At 44.3% G+C, this 19,951-nt stretch overlaps 2 protein-coding genes across 2 annotated transcripts in view; both read left to right on the top strand.

The window, feature by feature from the left end:
• Positions 1 to 2,388: 2,388 nt before the first annotated feature.
• LOC116896216 (histone H2A.Z) lies at positions 2,389 to 4,723 on the top strand. The gene is made up of 5 exons (XM_032897271.1): positions 2,389 to 2,541; positions 2,943 to 3,020; positions 3,308 to 3,421; positions 3,782 to 3,911; positions 4,179 to 4,723. The coding sequence occupies exons 1-5, from the start codon at positions 2,539 to 2,541 to the stop codon at positions 4,238 to 4,240; spliced, it is 387 nt and encodes a 128-aa protein (XP_032753162.1). The 5' UTR covers positions 2,389 to 2,538; the 3' UTR covers positions 4,241 to 4,723.
• Positions 4,724 to 5,603: 880 nt separating this feature from the next.
• Dnajb14 (DnaJ heat shock protein family (Hsp40) member B14) overlaps positions 5,604 to 19,951 on the top strand; it is a 44,443-nt gene continuing 30,095 nt past the window's right edge. Inside the window, exon 1 of the mRNA XM_032897270.1 lies at positions 5,604 to 5,864. Within this exon, the coding sequence (XP_032753161.1) occupies positions 5,732 to 5,864 (133 nt within the window). The 5' untranslated portion in view covers positions 5,604 to 5,731. The remainder of the gene's footprint in view (positions 5,865 to 19,951) is intronic.

Here is a 19,951-nt window from a genome sequence, read left to right as displayed (position 1 = left end):
GGCCACACCTCCTAGTCCTTCCCAATCAGTTCTACTCTCTGGGGACCAAGCATTCAAAACTATGAGCCTATAGGGGCTATTCTCTTTCAAATTACCGTGCTTTCCTTACTATCCATATAGAATAGCTGTTTATTGAGCATTTGCTGATTGCCAAGCACACGTCACCATGGACTCTGCATAACCTCTTCCTAAATCTTTTAATAGCTATGCGAGGACAGGTGGGGTGGAGCCTGAGCTTTCAAAGGTTAATAACCTTTTAGAGAAGCATGGTAGTATGTACCTATAAGCTCAGCATATAGAATGCAGAGGCAGGAGGATCACAAGTTTGAACTCAACCTGATCTATAAAGAAAACCCCAGACTAACCCGGGCCACAGAATTAAGATCTTGTTTCAAAGGCAAAAACAAAACAAAATAACCAAGGAACGAGCAGAAAGGGGTGAGAACTAGGATCACAGGGAGGAGGAGGCACTGCAGAATTGACCCGTGTTTGCTTGTTTGTTCTCCTACCACTCTTCAGTGAAGAAAAGTCAACTCTTTACTTGGATTTCATAAGAGCGAGCTTATGCAGAATTCTCTAGAGAACGGACTAATGTTCTGATAAGAAATCTTATCAGAAGCCAGGGTTAACTGTTCTACTGGGCTTGGCCCTATACCTTTTTTCTCTTTTATAGATAGGGCCTCACTCTGTTGCTCTAGATGTGTGGACCGTGTTGGCCTCGAATTCACAAAGATCTGCTTGCCTCTGCCTCTCAAGGGCTGGAATTAAGGATGTGGGCTGCCACGGTCACAGCAGGCCAGTCCTTAAGTTTCTGAAATACAATCGGTGAGTAGTTCAGACTGGCATTCTGCTTGCGACTCTTCTGATGCAGCCTACTAGGTACTGGCATTGCAGGGGCTTTAGTTGTTTTTGGCATATGATGACATCATTATAATTATTTAGTTCCAGTAAGCCCTGACATCAAAACTGTTGGGAGTCTCTCCTCTAGCATTAATGTCTTGGAATCAGAGAGGTCCTCGAATTTCCTAAAACCTCCCAAACTTAAGCACACATAACGTGGAGTTTATGCTTCAAAATTCTCTTCATACTAGCATTCAACTATGTAAAAAGTATAACCCAGTGGTGATATAACTGACAGGTACTAGCTGTGCAAGGGTGACTACCTGAGTTCATTCCTGGAACCCTGGAGAGCACTCACTCAAGTTGTCCGATTTCCACAGATATCACAATGACATGAGCATCTGCGCCCACCCACACAGCCCCACAACAATGTTTAATGGGAAAGTGTTACATATTAGGCAATGTCAATATGACGTGGGAAAGATTCAGATAGTTATGGTCTCCAAGCAGCTAGTGGTATACACACGTGTTGTCGACCTACTAACTGCAAGTCTGAGTGGCTGGCATCAGGAGAGTTCCATGTGTACAGTCTATTTAAGCCCAGCATTTGTAACTGACCACATGAGCCATCTGTAACTGCTTGTGAATCATGTTACAGTTACCCCACTGCCATTTACCAACATTTGTCATGTGGCAGAATGTTTGGTGTAGGAAAGCTGACACATAATAGCTTTGATGTTTCAATAAGTCAACTTTAGACACTAGGCTGTAGGTGCGTCCCATTGGTGCGGAGTCTCCGCAAAAAAACATGGCTGATGACTTCATTATAAAAACCTTTCATCCCAAGTTTCCTGTGTGTAGGCAGAATTATTTGTTATCTCCAAGGTAACTTGGCCCCACTGTTGTTATGAGACAGGATGAGGGGATGGGGGGTCAAAAGAGGTGAGGACAGAAGTGGAAGAAGGTGAAAAACAACCGGGGGTGGGGTAGGTGACACTTTATCAGGGAAGTGGTTCACCAAGTAGAGGCTGAGCTGAGCTCTTCTCACTGGACGCCATCGAGCCACCTGTCAGAAAGGAGGAGTCTGAAGGAAACTGAGATCTGGAAACCGAGATCTGCAAAGACGAAAGGCCAGGCCAGAGAGAAACTGTGAGGCCCCAGTTGTCCGCGAGGGGCCAGGCTAGACCTGGAGGGAAGCTCACGTGGTCTCGGGAGCACCGCGGGGGAGGGGGGCGGCTGCAGCGCGGAGGACACCAGCGCGGGCTCCTCCCCAGCCTTTCAGCTCCTCCCTCCGGGCACGTGACGCCACCGTCCACTCTCGGTGGCGCAGCGCTCTGTTGCTGCCCTCCCGCCGCGGCGCCCTTCTTCTCCCGGTGCCGTCCCGCCGCCTCCCCCACTCTTCCCACACGCGCCAATCACCGCTCGAGCTCGAGAGCGCCCGCCCCACCACTCTGCTTCTCGCTCTCCCATTGGCTAGAACCTCAAGGACGTGTCCCGAGGGCGGGCGGCAACCATTGGTGGGCCGAACCAGCCGAGTTCCCGGATGAGGGAACATTCTGCAGTATAAAGGGCGCGAGGAAGGCGGGAGAAGGCGCAGTTTGAATCGCGGTACGCCGGAGGAGTGGGCGCCGGGATCTCGCTGAGCGTCCCCCTGGCCTCGTCTCTTCCTCGCTTGTCCGAGCTTCAGCACAGTCCGAGATGGTAACGTGAGAGTGGCGGCGGGCGGCCGCGGGCTGCAGGCTTCGAGCGGGTGGGGCCGCCGTCTCCTGTGCTTGGAGAGGCGGCGGCGAGTGGGAGCGTGCGGAGACGGGGTCGGGACGAGCGGAGGGAGGTGTTTTGTGAGCCCGGAGCTCCGGGCGGGAGGCGACGGTTGGGTGGCGCGCACGGCGCAGCCGGGAACCGGTGCGAGGCGCGCAGCCGCGGCGGGCTCGCGGCAGGGGTCGGCAGGGGAGAGGGCGGGGGCGAGCGGCGGCCCGGGGACCCCGGCGGGCCGCGAGCGCGCGCTCGCCTCCTGGACGCGCTGCGGTGGGGGAGGGCGCGCCGCCTTGGTAATTCTATCTTCTCCGTCCCTCCCGGGCTCGCGGGCGTCGGCGGCGCCGCAGGCTGGCGGTAAGGCTGGAAAGGACTCCGGAAAGGCCAAGACAAAGGCGGTTTCCCGCTCCCAGCGAGCGGGCTTGCAGGTGGGTAGCTGCTGCCGCAGTCGGGTGACCGGGCCTTTATGTTTGCACCCCCTTGCTTGTTTGTCGGCACCCTGCATGGGTGTTCCATCTTTGCATGAGTGATGTGTCGCGACTTGGCCTACGGAGACTGTGAATACTGGGGTTGGGGGGGTCGTCGATCACATGTGTTACTGCCAGGGCGCGTTGGTGCACCACCGCCGTGCTAGGCTTTGGCGCGCACATCATCTTTCTATCTTTGAATCTCCTATCTTTGTGCATTTTTTTTTGTTTGTGTGCATAAAATCAAGTTCCCTGTGGGCCGTATTCATCGACACCTGAAATCTAGGACAACAAGCCACGGACGTGTGGGCGCGACCGCAGCTGTGTACAGCGCAGCCATCCTGGAGTACCTTACCGCAGAGGTAAGCGGGAGTACGCCTGTGATCTGGAAAAGCTTTGGGGGGCGGGGGAAAGTGGCGAGAGGGAAGGAGGAAAGTGATGCAAGAAAACTCCCAGGCCCTGAGCGCGGCGCGCAGACCGAGGGAGCGCTAGAGGGAGCTAGTGTTCAGCCAAGGATCCTGCTGTGCCAGAGTTTGCTGCTCTTGCAAATGCAATTGCGTGCTCCTTCAGTCTTTTTTGCATAATTCTGCATAATTTTGTCATTCAGGTAGTGGGGGATGACAGCAGTTGGTAGATAAACACCGTTGAGGTTTGGTCTGCTTTGCAGACGTTGGTTGAAAGTAAGTTGGAATATTGATCATCAGATTTTTTTTGCCTTTTAGGTACTTGAGTTGGCAGGAAATGCATCAAAAGACTTGAAGGTAAAGCGTATTACCCCTCGTCACTTGCAACTTGCTATCCGCGGAGATGAAGAGTTGGACTCTCTGATCAAGGCTACGATTGCTGGTGGTGGTATGTCATCCCTAAACTCACTACCTTCTATTTTGCAAGAAAATTCATATTTCCCTTGCTTCTAGGAGAGAATATTTTGGGACAGGGTGGTTTTACGAAATGTGATTTACACTTAGATTTTCATTTTCCTTTACATCCCGCGGGTTTTCACTTGTTTTATGTTTTCAGAAGACTGACTTTGAATTGCAGAGTTACCTGCTTTTAGTTCATGGACTGTTTATACGAATGTATCTACAAAGGTAGAACTAATCCTTGTCCTTCTCCTAGGTGTCATCCCACACATCCACAAATCACTGATCGGGAAGAAAGGACAACAGAAGACTGTCTAAGGATGCCTGGATTCCTTATTATCTCAGGACTCTAAATACTCTTAACAGCTGTCCAGTGTTGGTGATTCCAGTGGACTGTATCTCTGTGAAAAACACAATTTTGCCTTTTTGTAATTCTATTTGAGCAAGTTGGAGGCTTAATTAGCCTTCCAACCAACCAAATTTCTGCATTCGAGTCTTAACCATATTAAAGTGTTACTGTGGCTTCAAAGAAGCTATTGAATCTGAAGTAGTGGGTTTTGATTGAGTTGACTGTTTTTAAAAAACTGTTTGGATTTTAATTGTGATGCAGAAGTTATAGTAACAAACATTTGGTTTTGTACAGACATTATTTCCACTCTGGTGGATAAGCTCAATAAAGGTCAGATCCCAAACTAGTTTTAAACTTGCTTAATAATTGGGACTTATCTCCTCCATCTCCCTCAGCAACAAGTACATTCTTTGCTTACTAATTAAACAGTGTATCTGTAGATCAAGTCATAACCCGGTGGTTTTTTGTTTTGTTTCTTTGTATCATATGATGAACTGTTAGGACCTTAACACTTGGAGGTAGTGTGGTGTTTGTCCTTTGGACAGTTAACAGTGATGTGGAAGGACCATACCCTCAGGTGGGACAGCAGCTGGTCAGGTACAAAGACCCTCAGGGTATAACAGAACTACTTCCAACACATGAACTTTGGATATAGAAGATAATTTGCTTTTAATGACCAGACAAGTGTGAAATACTAGTCACTGGGAATTCATGGACTATGGTAACGTGAAGCACTGGATTTTGATACATGCCTGGCATGTTCTTTGACCCCTTCCCCCTCAGTGAGCCTGAATAATACCTGCATCATACTTCCTGAAGCAAAATAAACACACCAGAAGGTGCTAAGCAACCTCTGTAGGTGAAAAAGCATCCTGCGTTAAAGCCTTAGAGCTGATTTAAGGGATCAAAAGCTGCATTGTACCCACCGGGGAGCAGGAGAGGTGTGGTTCAGAGGGCAGGGAAGCTCGGTGGGTTGGGCGATCCAGAACTCCAGCTCTTACCCAGGAAGCGCCTATAAGGACCCATGCTGCGATCTCCCCTTACGGAGGCCTAAGGCTTCCCAGGACCCATGATCCCGGAGGCAGGGCCTCTGGTCCTGAGGGTCCCTGTCCCCGCCCCGGTGGCGCGGAAGGCAGGCTCGAGGCCGCGCTCGAGTTTAGGGGCCCCGGTGTCCGTGTTCCGAAAGCCTGCGGCCTTCCCGCCCTCCTCCGGGGCTACCGCGTCGGCTGTACGGTCTCCCAGGCCCGGGAGGGACGCGGCTGGCGCCGCTGCGGCCGCGGGGGGCGGGGAGGCGGCCGTGAGGAGGCGGAGCTGCGAGGCCGCCCGTCGCCCGGCCGCCGCCGCGGTGCCCGCTCCTCCCCGCGCCGTGCCGCGCCGTGCCCCGCCCGGCCGCCTCGCCTCCTCCACGGCGGGCCCCCCTCGCAGCTGCGCGGCCGCGGACACCGAGGCAGGCGCGAGCCATGGAGGGCAACCGCGACGAGGCGGAGAAATGCGTGCAGATCGCTCGCGAGGCCCTGAGCGCCGGCAACCGCGACAAGGCCCAGCGCTTCCTGCAGAAGGCCGAGAAGCTGTACCCGCTGCCGGCCGCGCGCGGTGAGCCCCGGCCCCCGCCGTGACCCCGGCCCCCGCGCCCTGCGCCCCGCCGGCTGCGGCCGCTCCAGCGTTCGGGGACACAGGCGGGGCGCTGTGGGGTGCTGGGTGACGGGTCCCCTCCCCAGATCAGCCTAGGCCCCTATGAAGTGACAGGAGCGGGGACTCCAGTGTCTTATCAGGCTTCACCATCCCTGGGCTCTGGATGTGGCTGTTCTTAAGCAAGTATCTTCGAATACCTTAGATGACACTGCTTTTCCCAGGGAGAGGGAGAGAGCCCTTACAAGACAGCTCCACTTTCGAAAGGGATGGCGAAGTTATTGATGATTCCTAAATAAGTGTCTGGTTTGATATGGCACCATGAGTACCCGCAAGTTCGGTACATCGCTGTAGAGTAGGCTGTGGACTTAGCCTACTTTAATCCACCTTATTCATTGTCTAACTTCACAGTCAGCACAATACTCAAAAAGCGCCAAGAGTTGTGCCTAGTAATGTATATGCCCCTCTTAGTCCTCAGAAGAGTGTCGTATTATTTGACCATGTGCACAAACTTTTGGCGAATGAATGAATGAATGAATGAATGAACGAACATACCTTGCCCAAGGTCGTACAGTAATTGGCAAAGTCATAATAGTCGCTGAGTTTTAATCTCTCCAAGGCCTTCGCTACCTTTTTGTTGTTGTTGTTGTTTTGTTTTGTTTTTTCGTGCCCATGGGATGACATCTTACTGTGGTTTAAAGTATGTCTAGCCTAAGAGAATTAGGAGGCAACTTAAGCAGGGCCCCTGTTTGACTTTATTGTTTTCTGAATGCCTTTTACATTGTTGAAGCCTTTTATCTCCGCTGCTTTTCACTTCATCTTTTTATTGGCATTAGGACGGGACAGGAAAAGGTAATGAAGGAAAAGGTAATTGTAAAAAGTGTGACATAGGATGTATCATTTTAATCGTTTTTAGGTGTACGTTTACTAGTGTTAGGTACGTAGGTCTGTAGTTTTTGGTTTTTTATCTTACGCCCTCAAAACTGTACCGGGTAAGCAGCCTCTTTACTCTTTCCTGTCTCCTGGCAGCCCCCTTGCTACTGTCCATTTTCATGGATTAGACTAATTAGGGACCCGATCTACGTGAAATCTTACAGAATTTGACTTTGCATGCCTGCCGTACTCGCTAACTTCAGATTTCATCCATAGTGCAACACGCGGCAGATTTCTTTTTTAAAAAGTGCTGAATAGTATTCCATCCTTTATACACACGTGTGCACGTACACATTCAAACATCACTTTTTCTTGGGGTGGGGGGATTTGTTGCATGTGTGCGCATGCGTGTGCTATAAAAAACGTGTGCGGAGGGAAAGGTCTCTCCCTACACAGTGTAGAGATTTAGCACAAGTCTGCGCTTTCTCACCAGCCGTCACAAAGTCTTATTTAGTCCCCTGTCAATGGGTGTTTGGGTTGCCTCCACCTCTTTTGTTTTGAGTAATGTGCCTATGAGCATGAGTGTCTACCAGCCTGCTTTCAGTTCTGCATATATGCCCAGAAGTGGGATTCCTGGGTCATATGGTTAATTCTAATTTTGATTTTTGAGGAACCACCACATTATTTTTCCAGTGCGGCTATACCCCGTTTTGTACACATGGTTCCAGCTTCCCAGTGTCTGGTACAACGCGGCATCTCCGGTTTTTCTTTGTTGTGATAGTGGCTATTCAGGACAGGTCCGCAGTAGTTTTGGTAGCATTTCTCCGATGATTAATGATCTTGAACAGATTTTCATATGTTTATTTGGCTATTTGTATATTCTATGGAGAAAAGTCGTTTTGTTTGCTCAGTTAAAAGTCAATCTGAGCTAGTTCCAGGACAGCCAGAGTTACACAGAGAAACCCCGTCTCGGAAACAAAACAAAACAAAACAAAACAAACAAACAGAAACCCCTAAAACCCAACCAACCAACCAACCAACCAAAAAAACCAGACTGTTTTTGTTGATATTGATTGAATTATAGGGGCTCTTTATATATACTGGACATTAAGTCTTTGTCATTTATATTTTACAGATTGCTTATTTGTTCTTATAGGTCATCTTTCCACCCTGGGGACTGTGTCACTGGAGGCCTGAGTTTTATGTAGTCAATTTCATTTGTCAAGTTTTGCTATGTTGTCTGGGCTTTTGGTGCCTTACTCAAGAAATCATTAGCAGGAATTATTCTTAGGTCCCTTTTACTATGCAGATATATTTCAATTAGCTGTCATCTGCTCTTGGAGGGACACTTTTACTATTAAAGTAGCAGGTACTCCGGGCAAGGTACCTTGGATTTGAAGACCTGGCTCTTCACCAACTGGTTTCCACCTCAGTGGAGTTAGCCTCTAGTCCTCACCGTTTTCATTTGTGTGGCAGGGACAGTGCACTGATCCTGGGTGTTCTGAGGACCAAATGAGTTGATATAAAATATCTAATAAATCTTTTCTACTTTACAAGTGTGGTCATCTAAGAATCCTTCAAACACGCCCAAATTCACAGCCAGGCACGCTTCTACCGTGTAAGCAGCTACAGTGAGCCTGCGTAAGGACACTGTCCAGGTGCAATGTAATGATTGCTCTGCAAGTCATGGGTGTAGGGAAGATGAAGGCATGGTAGACAGAAAGTCAGGGGCAATGAGATTATAAAGTGATTATCTAATAAAGTGGTATGGTATCCTTGTGAAGTAGTCTAAAACAGTTCAAATATAAACTTTGTCTGCCGTCTCAGTAACCAGGGACAAGAAAGATATTTAGCTATTCTGAGCTTTAATTACAAGCAAAATAGAAGACATCAGCACAGGGGTTGGGGATTTAGCTCAGTGGTAGAGCGCTTGCTTAGCAAGCGCAAGGCCCTGGGTTTGGTCCCCAGCTCCGGGAAAAAAAAAAAAAAAAGACATCAGCACGGAGTTGATGTGACCCAAAATAAAGCAGTGTGACTCTTGTGTGGAAACCATATTTTACATAGAGTAGTCCCAGGAGATGTTTATGGGAATAATTTAAGAATTTGGGAGAGAGGGAAATCTGGGATATTCATGAAAAGACCCTAATAAAGATTTTGTATAGAGGAAATTGGAGCGTTTGGGTGAGTTGAAGTTTTATTCCTGGATTTGACCTATTCTTGATGAATACCAAGCTAAAAGTTCAGGAAGTTGACTGGCTAAGCCAGTTCAGGGTCTGCATCTTCATTTCCATTGTCCATTTCCACGGTCCTGATGAGTGGGAAACCACAAGGTCAAATTCCATTTATACGCCAGGATTTTTGTCATCTTAGAACTTTATATAATAAAGCGAGAAGGGAATCTGATAAAAACCTTTCAGGGAACTGGCATGCTCTTTTCTTGAAAAAGTTTGATATTGAAATGGAAAGGCTCCCGTGTTTTAGCCGAGACCCTTTGGGGTTAACGAGCAGGAATTTCAGATGGGCAGACTCTGAGTTATCTTTGCATGCTTGTTTAATTGATGTGGTTTAGCACTTGGTAGAGGGATACAGTTTCACTGCTGCGAGGCTTCGAACACATTGTTTTAATTTTTAGATTTTCATAGTAAATCTATAGGGATAGTTTAAAGTGTAGGCTTTTTCTTTCCTATCCTCCTTCTTTCTATCTACCTTTCTTCCCTCTCTCCCTTCTCCTCCTCCCCTCTTCCTCCCTCCCCCCCACCCCCCACCCCCGTTTCTCAGGAGACAGGTCTCACTATGGAGCTCTAGCTGGCCTAGAACTCACTCTGTAGACCAGGCTGTCCACTAACTCACCTGCTCTTACCTCTCAGTCTCTGAGATGCTAAGATTAAAGGCATGTATGCACCACCATGTATGACAAGTGTACTTTTGTTGTTGCCCTTGTTGGTTTGTTTGTTTGTTTGGAAAAGAGCATATTCTATTCTTTTTAATAACACAGTGGCAATTTGAATCAAATGATGATCTATAACCACAGAAAAGCTCATTCTGCATGCAGCCTGCTTAACCATAGTTAAAGTACTCCTTTTAGTTTATTCTCATCCATGCAAGAGATGATGATACATGGTTTCTGTCTTTTTTTTTTTTTTTGGTTCTGTTACTTTGTATTTAATACAAAATAGAAAATTGTTCCCCCCTTTGTCTCACCTAAACTGATAAGAGATTTTAAAATAGCATGTGTATCTGAATCATTATACATCCTATTTCCTTAAAGATCATCCCATTCTTTCCCTAGTTGGCTTAATTAAAATTCAGCGATAAGAACATTTAAAACAATAATTTCTATACCATCCAGTTAAGTGTTAGAATTTCCGTTATTAGTGAGGCGACTTCAGATGTTGGCCCTGAAGAGTCTGGCTTTGGACTTAGTCCTGTGTGCCTTAGATACCCATTTACACTTGGGAGGTGCAGTTTTCTCACTGCAACGAGGCCTTATTTATTCAACAGATGTTTATCAAACACATACTTCTCCGCCACAGGTAGCACAGTGTTTATATTTTTGCTTTATTTTACGTGTTTGGATGCTTTTCCTGAACTCATGTCTGTGCACTGTTCCCTCGGAGATGGGAAGAGAACATTCGATCCCCTTGAACTGAAGTTATAGACAGTTGTGAGCTGAGCCATCTCCCGAGTCCACTGGCAGTGTTTTAGGGATCAAGTGGTAATATGACAAAACCTTTTGTCAGGGCATTTAGTCTAGAGATGAATTAAGCATCTGGTGGGTAAAATGATGATAGTATAATTTCAATAGTTTGATTTCCTTTTCTCTCCCTCCCCCCTTTTTCTCTTTCTTTGTTCTCCCCCACCCATCCCATCCCCCTCCCCCCTCCTTCTTAGATAGAATCTAGCCTCCAATGCTATAGGTAGCAGAGGATGATCTTTATCTTCTGATCCTCCTGCCTCCACTCTTCCAGTGCTGGGAGGTTATACACGTGATTTACATGGAGCTGGGCAGGGGGGTGGGGGGGTCAAACTTGACTTCATGCAAGTTTGTTTCACGCTCTACCAAATTAGCTATGTTTTTGAGCCTCAGTTTTCTTTTAGATAAGCTATGATTTAGTTTTGTGGGTGTCTGTGTGGGAGTACAGGGCAGAAGAGGAGTTACAGATGGTTGTGAGCTGCTGCTGGGTCCTAGGACTCAAACTCAGATTCCCCGGAGGAGCAACCCGTGCTCCTAATTGTTGAGCCATCTTTCCCGCCTTAAATAAAACTTTTATAGGTACATGTAATGTGTTCTATGTTAATAACCTCACAGAGAAAGCATGTTTACAATTAACTGGAAAATTTATATAATGATTACGTCTAAATTTTTTTTTTTGAAAGACTGTAATGCCTACTAGTGAGAATTGACAAGACAAACTGCATTTTACCTGTGGAAATAATGATTAGAATATGTATTGATTGCTATAAAAGAAAGTCTGCAGCATGTCAGCAACAGAAGACATTTTATTTGTTTGTTTGCTTGTTTTTTATTGAGATAGGCTCTCACTATAGAGCTCTGGCTGCCCTGAACTCACTGTGTAGATCAGGCTGGCCAGGAGCTGACAGAGACCCTCCTGGTTCTGCTTCACCTCCAACCCCTGTTATCATCCAGGACTAGATAATAATTAGAAATCATTATCTTCTCATAAATGTAGTAATTGCTAATACAAAGGCTTTCCTAATTCCATTTTAAGATAAGAAAACCGGATTTTGAGTTTCAAAGTAGTAGAATTTGTTCCAGTTTCATTTATTTAATTAAAAAGATTTATCTACTTATTTATGTGTATGTATGCTTGCATTAGTTTATATGTAATATGTGTATTCTGGGGCCCATGAAGGTCATGTTTCAGATCCCCTGAAACTGGAGTTCTGAGTAGTCTGCACCCATATGGGTGATTGAGTCCCCCCCCCCCCAGCCCCCCGCTCCTGTGCTGGTTTTTAACTAAGTAGATCCAAGGAGTAATTGAGCATACATACACAGACACACACAGACACAGACAGACGGACACACAGACACACACACACACACACACACACACAGAGACACACACACACAGACACATACAGACAAACACACAGAGGCAGACAAACACACACACACACACACACACACACACACACACACACAGCCATCCTGCTATTGTTAGGTAGAGATCAAGCCCCTGAGCATAGAATCGTAGAAAATTTTTCATTCGTCGGTGTAACTACTGAAGAATCTGCAGCAGCCACAGAAGCCAGTTTCATTTAGCACTGTCCTATGTCCAGCTGTTGATGCAGGTGTCTAGCACCAGGAATGATGTTTCAGCTAAGAACGAGACAACACCGAGACAACCTTTTTATTAGTCACGGTTCTTTAGAGTCACAGAACTCATGGAATGGATCTCTCTCTCATATATATAATCATATATTTTATCTGTGGATAAAAAGTCCAAGAATCTAATAGCTGCCAGTCCCATGAGGCTGGACGTCTCGGCCGGTCTTCTGTATAAGCTGGAATCCTGAAGAAGTAGGCTCCAGTGCCAGTCAGGAAAGACGTGCTGGCAGAGCGAGGGCAAGCCGCCAAGGAGTGAGAGAATGGCTTCTTCCTCTATAGTCTTATATGATAGATAGGCTTCCAGCAGAAGGGATATGGGCCAGGTTAACGGCGTGTGTCATCCCACCTCAAGATCCGATCAAAAGCTTGTCTCGAGATCACTCCATTTCTGGACTGTAGTTCATTCTAGATGTAGTCAGGTTGACAACTGAGAAGAGTTACCACAGCCTTCCACTCCATTCATAGAATTTTGTGGCCACGTGTTAATATCCAACAAGACCGTTTCTCTGGCTCCACGGCCCTTTTCTTCATTTTTTAGTTGAAACACTTCTGTAAGGAGGCACTCAGTTCATGTCGGAAGTGCAGCTTGGTTGTTTTTATCTGGTTTTGGTGGTGGTAGTGGTGGTTTTCCTTTTTTGCTTTTCTGAGACAGGGTCTTAACATGTAGCTGTGGCTGTCCTGCAACTCGACAGGGAGACCAGCCTGACCTTGAACTCCCAAAGATGTGCCTGCCTCTGCCTACCAAGTGCTGGGATTAAGGTGTACATCACCTCACCTGCCTACCTTGCTCTGTTTTCAAGCAAAGGCACTGGGTCTCTTTCTCTCCGGGCAGCTGCCTGTTATTCTTGATGTCGTTGGTCAGTGGGGACTCTTTTGTATTAAGCAAAGCTCCAGGCTCCTACATGTGTCTTTTTAGCTGGCTTTAGTCATGTAGCTCTTTGGTATAACCGGGTTTCGGCTTCCTCTGTACATTTCCCGTGCTAGATCTGGAATAGCCCTATGTCTTATAGTCTTGGTTTCTGTTAGGGAAAAAAAAAAGTCATGTTTCAGCATCACAGTCCAGGTACAAGGGACACTGTGACCCAGGTTGTTCATTGTTTGGAGTTCTATTCAAAGCATAGCATTGGGAAATGCATGGTAGGTTGTGGGGATGTTTATGCATATACATGTCTGTCTGTTTTGTTTGGTTTTGTTTTCTTTGTTTTTGTTTGTTTGTTTGTTTTTTGAGGCTGGCTGGCCTGGAACTCCAGAGATCGCCTACCTGTCTAGTAAGCGCTAGAATTAAAGATGTGCACGGCCGTGCCTAGCTAGTTTTAAAGGTAGTCAGTCAGCTTTGGAGTGTATATCATTCCTTCCAATTCAAGATAAGCTTTCAGAGTTCTTTGCTTACATATTTTTAGCCTATATTTCTGTCTTCTTCAGCTCTAGTCCTGGTTCTGGAAACCCCATGGCATCATAGGTTACACCTGGATTACTTTCTTGTTTCATGCTTTATCGTGTACATGATAGTTGCAGAAGAATGTAGTCAGTACTAACCTGCCAGAATAATTATCAAAAGCAGTTGAAACCTTTTAATGCTCTTTTCTCCCTGTTTACATGTTTTAATTATTTACAAAGCTGCACCCGTGCTTGGGCAAATACACTCTGGTGTTCTCACAATGGCGAGACCGCTTAGTAGCATTATTGGACCTATCCCTGTAGTCAGGGAATGGTAACCATAAAGTAAAGCTCTCCTGAATAATATGTACTTCACAAATGGTTAAATTGGGCTTCAGGCTATTATGAAAGTCATCCTGTGTCTATTTCCCCTGAACTGATTAGAGTTGTTGTAGATAGGCTGCCCCATTGCTGAATAATTCTGGTTATGTTTAATAAGATAAGGACATCTGTATACAACCACATTATAATAATCACATTTAGGCCATTAGTTCATACATTCATTTAAGTTCTGTAAGTGGATTCTATTGTATCCCTTATGATTAAAATAAAAGGACATGTGCTTTGTTTTTCTTTTGCTTTTTTAACTGGGAAATACATAGATAAACTTACATTTGTGTATGTTGTTTGTGTTGGCATTCCATTGTATTTAATGACTATATTACTTTTATATATTTTCTGGTATCTTTTCAGTCCAGTGCAACATTGTTCTTTTTTATCTTAGTTACTGTTCTATTGCTGTGAAAAGATACTATGATCATGGCAACTCTTACAAGAGAGAGCATTTAATTGGGGAGTTGCTTACATTACAGTTTCAGAGGAGTAGTCCATTGTCATGACAGGGAGCATGGAGCTAGATGTGGCAAGCAGAGTGCTGGAGATGTAACTGAGAGCTACATACTGGTAGAGAGAAAGACAATGAGCTTCGCATGGGTTTTTCAATCATCAAAGCCCACCCACCCCCAGTGACACACTTCTTCCAACAAGACCACATCAGTCCTTCTAATCCTTTCAAATGGTGCCACTCCCTAGTGATGGGCCATTAGTAATGATGAACCTATGGAGGCCATTCTTACTCAGACCACCACATCCACATCCTTATTTCCACATCTCCTCTGCTATTGACTGAATGAGAAGTGTAGCTCCCACTTTTTGTTTTTGTGTGTTGTAAGCCAACTCCTTGATCCCATAGATGCAAGCTATACCCTTCTCAGCCATTTGTTTGTCAGTGGCTGCCAGTTTGATCCCCAAAATGTTTCTTGTCCCAAGCCAGTAGGCCCTGCCAACTTTAGCTGACAAAAGCTATAGGAGGAACGATTAATCCTGTAACTTTCTAGCCCACTATTTAAAGAATAGTTGAAGAGGATTTATACCCGAAGACAATTTACTTGTGACTTTACTGTTGAAGTTTGGTGGCTGTATTGAGTTACTGTACATGTCACTGAGATAAATACCCAACAAAAACAATTTAAGGAAGGGGGTTTATTTTAGCTCACGGGTCTGTGGGAAAGTGCCCCATAGCAGGGAAGTCATGGGAGCAGGGGCTTGAGCTTGCTCAGTCACATGCACCTGCCATCAGGAAGCAGAGAGAGATGAATGCTCATGGTCAGCTGGCTTTCACCTTTTTATGGAGTGCAGGGCCCGAGCCCATGAAATGATGCTGGCCATAGGTAGAGTGGCTTTGCCTGCCCCAGTTGAGCTCATCTGGAAAATCTCTCCAGAACTTGTTTGTCAGTTATCCTAGATCCTGTCAGGAAAATAGTTGGGGCTCACCATGTCAGTGACTAATTAGCTCACACTCCCTTGCCTTGAGTATGCAAGTATGCCAGGGTCTTGTGCATGGGACAACGATGGACAAAGTCTGAGGACAGTCTAACTTTTCTCTATATGTCATTTGATTTTCTGGATTTTGTTTTTATGTAGATGCTCAGCCAACTTTACTTGAGTATCTCAGGTGTCATTTACTTTAGGATTTCTCATATTTTACTATGTCATTTAGTTTTTTTGTTTATATGTCAGAAATCTCCTAATTACGGGTAGTTTTATTTCTCATAGTTTTCTTTGAGCTTTCTATTTTCCATGTGTTGTCTTTTCTTTATATTCAGTATTTACCACTTCCTTTAATGTTCTTCTATTTTTCATTTTTAAAATTTCTAACCTTCATATATGCTATTTCTCTATAGAACTTGTTGAACTGTTACATAACTTTGCTTCGTCTAGCTTAGCTTTTTTTTCTTTTTCTTTTTAAAGAAAGGGTTGAATAGTCCAAGCTGGCCTTGAACTTGAGATCCTCCTGTTTTAGCTTTCCAAGTTCTGGGGTTTCAGGTGTGTATCCTCAAGTCCAATCCGGCTGTCTTTGTCTTGTATGCTTTAGTTCTGGTCTCAGTATTAGCTTGGGCTGGCCCAGAACTCACTGTATAGACAAGGCTGTCCTTGAGTTAGTGTTGATTTTCTTGTTTCTGGCTCTGCTTTCTGCGCCTCCAGGCCCAGCCAACCATATCTTTTTGGATGGATTTCCTCCCTTTAATTTAATATTCTTTTATTTATCCAGTGTGTGTGTGTGTGTGTGTGTGTGTGTATGACAACTTTAAGGAGTTCACTGTCTTCTCCACTTTCCTATGGGTTCTGGAGTTGAACTCAGGTGGCCAGGCTTATTTAGCAAGCATCTTCTTCTACTGAGCCACTCTTCACTCTTCTGTATTTTTGTTGCCTGTGGTCTGGATAAGTGATTTCTTAGTTGCATTTTTGACTGTTGTTTCCTATAGAGCAGTGTCTCTCTGTCAGCTGCTGGCTTCACCAGTCTTTGTGGTGACATGAACGGTCTTTAGAAGTCACACTTCTTTACCTTTTACATGCCAACCCTTTGCATAGTATTTCAACTTGATCATTCTTTTTTTCCTGTTTACTTATTTACTTATTACTTACTTATTACTCACATACTGTTTGGTTATTTAGCCTTTCTAATATACAGCAATCTTCCTGGTTTTGTATGATATTTAAAAGTAAATCTAGCTAGAAAAGAATCTCTCTTGTGTCCTCCCATTTCTCTCTGCAGTTTCATTTTTCATTTATTGATGTTGCTGCTGCTGTTGTTGCTACTGTTGTTGTTATTGTTGCTGTTGCTGCTGCTGCTGTTATTATTGTTGCTGCTGTTGTTGTTATTGTTGTTGCTGCTGCTACTGTTGTTATTGTTGCTGTTGTTGCTACTGTTATTGTTGCTGTCGTTATTGTTGCTGTTGCTGCTGCTGTTATTGTTGCTGTTATTGTTGCTGTTGTTGTTGCTACTGTTGTTATTGATGCTGTTGTTGCTACTGTTGTTGTTGCTGCTGCTGCTGTTGTTGTTATTGTTGCTGTTGTTGCTGCTGTTGCTGCTGCTGCTGTTGTTGCTGCTGTTGCTGCTGCTGCTGCTGTTGTTGCTCTTGTGCCTTCCCTTCCTGTCTGCATTCTGTTCCCTGCAGTTCACTGTATGACCCAGGCGCTCCTGCTATGATGAGTGGGTAAAACCCATTCCTTTTTGTGCATTTCCTCAGCGTTGCCTGTAATGCCCGTTGGTAATTTGGTTTCTTATTGTTCTGTGGTGTGAGCCACTCTTCACTCTTCTGTATTTTTCTTGCCTGTGCTCTGGATAAGTGATTTTTTTTTTATCCTGGAGCTTGGCAGATGTCATCTACAGTTCTCTGCTTCTCACAGACACTCAATACTTACACATAACTTTTTACCTGATGATGGTTCATTTCTGTCATCCTATATTAGGGGATTTTGTGCATGAGGTTGTGATTTTACTACTTAATTCTCTTTGGTGTTATTTGAGATGTAGAGAAATTTAAATTTAAGTTCCCAACCTGGCAGGGCGGTACATTCCTGTTATTGCAGCAGCAAGGAGCAAAGGCAGGAGGATTTGGGGTTTGAGGACTGCTTACTCTACATTTGCTGTTTTTAAAAAGTTTTGCTATTTACATGTTGTAGATCACTACTGCTATTCTGATTCCATTGTGATTATATTAAATGCAGGCTGAACTCCAGCCAAAAATTAGTTATGTGGTATGTCTTATATTTTTCTTAGTAACTAATAGATTATTTTATCACCTACAATTACATTGTCAGATGACCTCTTATCTTCTAGACATGGAAAAAGAATGATAGAAGTTTCTATAAGAAATAGCTATAGTTTTGCAAATTTGCCAATAGCAGCTGGAATTTTTAATATATAACTATGATTATGTATGTAGAATAGTTATATTGATATGACTTACATACTAAATAATCGATTCATTTAAAGTACACAGTTAAATGGGTTTTTAGTAGATTCAAAGGATTGTGCAATTGTTGCCATAATTTTGGAACACTTTCCAACCTTGGAAAAAAAACGATTCATTGGATGTCTTGTCTCATATCATATTCCTCTGACCCACTGACCTACTGACCCCTGTCCTTGGCAAAATACTGATCTACCCTTTTTTTTAATTAAAAAAGGATTTATTTATTTAATATATATACATATATATACATATATATATATGTATATATGAGTGTTTTTTCTTCATGCACACCAGAAGAGGGACTCAGATCCCATTATACATGGCTACTAACCACCATGTGGTTGTTGGGGATTGAACTCAGGACCTCTGGAAGAGCTCTTAACTGCTGAGTCATCTCTTTAGCAACCCCAGCCTACTTTCAAAGCATGTGTTTACTTGCTCTGTTTTTCTGTTTTTTCTCCTTCAGTCTCTCCCTCCTCTGTATCTGCAGCCTCCACAGCCCCCACCCCACTCCAGTGGTACTGGAGATTAAATCCAAGGCTAGCTAGTCCAGCCTCTCTGCCTGTGAACTGTATTCCATGGCCTTGTGCTTTTCATATGAATGAAATCATGTAGTATGTGGTCTTTTGTGCCTGGCTTCTTGGCTTGTCATAATGTGTTCTTTGAGTGCAGTCATGTGCTATTTAGGGTCTTCTTATTTCCAGATAGATTTTTACTGTCTGGATGGTCTCTCTTGTGACAGATATTTGTTTTTACTTGTTGTCATTATGCATGATGATACATGTTTGCTTCCCAACCTATTTGTGATTTAAGTTCTGTTTTCCCTCCCTTTTTCTCTCCTTTGATTCGTTCGTTCCTTCCTTCTTTGATTTTGAATCAGAATCTCACTGTTAACCCTGGCTAGACCAGAATTTGCTATGGAGACCAGACTGGCCTCAAACTCCCAGAGGTCCTCTTGCCTTTTCTTCCAGAGTTCTGGGATTAAAGGTGTGCACCACCACTCCAGCCTTAAATCACAGTTTTGTAATTGATTTATTCTTTAAAGGTGAGCACAGTTGCTCCTTATTGTAGCTCACACAATATTAGTTTGTTGTGTTTTGAAGAAGTGATTTCGTGATCTAGATATAATACTATCAATTTTCACTCCTTTGTGACAGAGATACGTCTTGTGGATGGAGTGCTTGCCTTGCAAGCAAAAGTTTAAATTCCTACAACAACTTGAATGGCATGGTGGCACATACCTGTAATGTGAATCCTGGGTGGTTGAGGCAGGATGTCCCAAGTCATCCTTTACTTCAGAGCAAATTCTAGGCCAGCCTAGGCTACTTAAGTCCTTGTCTATAAAAACAAAACAAAACAAAAAAACCAGCAGTTAGATTTAACATTTTTTAAATTTCCTTCCTTCCTTCCTTCCTTCCTTCCTTCCTTCCTTTCTTCCTTCCTTCTTTTCTTTCTTTCTTTTATTTATATGAGTACACTGTAGCTGTCTTCAGAAACACCAGAAGAGGGCATCAGATCTCATTACAGATGGTTGTGAGCCACCATGGGGTTGCTGGGAACTGAACTCAGGGCCTCTGGAAAAGCAAGCAGTGCTCTTAACCGCTGAGCCATCTCTCCAGCCCTGGATTTAACATCTTGAACATTAATTAGTCCAAACTGTATAAATTCGAAGTTTACATTATTCCATCCTTAATAATTTCTGTCAGTTATTGAGATGTGTTTAAGCCACCATCATGTTGAATTTTCTGTTTTCTTTGTCCTTTTGTTAATCGTAATTATTTACTGATTAGTTTTAGCTTTGACCAAAATTTTCATACCTTATACATACACACATAAAAGAAAACTATAATTAATCATACTGCACCACTCACATGTCTCTAACAGCCTTACCTCATTGTTCTTATACACCTAGTATTAAGCCTGTTTCCCAAATTAAAGTAAATCCTAGACATTATTACTGTTCTGTTCATTTGGTGTTTATATTTATTCATACGGTGATGGATTACTATTTATGTCTATGCCTCTGCACATATGGACACAATTTCATTCTGTCTGAACTATATATATAATCATATTGTTTCTTTAGTGCATGCCTTTAAGTGGTGCAAAAATACTTATTTCTCTGTACATTT

Source organism: Rattus rattus, chromosome 3 (genome assembly GCF_011064425.1).
Source record: "Rattus rattus isolate New Zealand chromosome 3, Rrattus_CSIRO_v1, whole genome shotgun sequence".
NCBI classification, from domain to species: Eukaryota; Metazoa; Chordata; class Mammalia; order Rodentia; family Muridae; genus Rattus; species Rattus rattus.
This window is presented reverse-complemented; position numbering and strand designations above follow the sequence as displayed.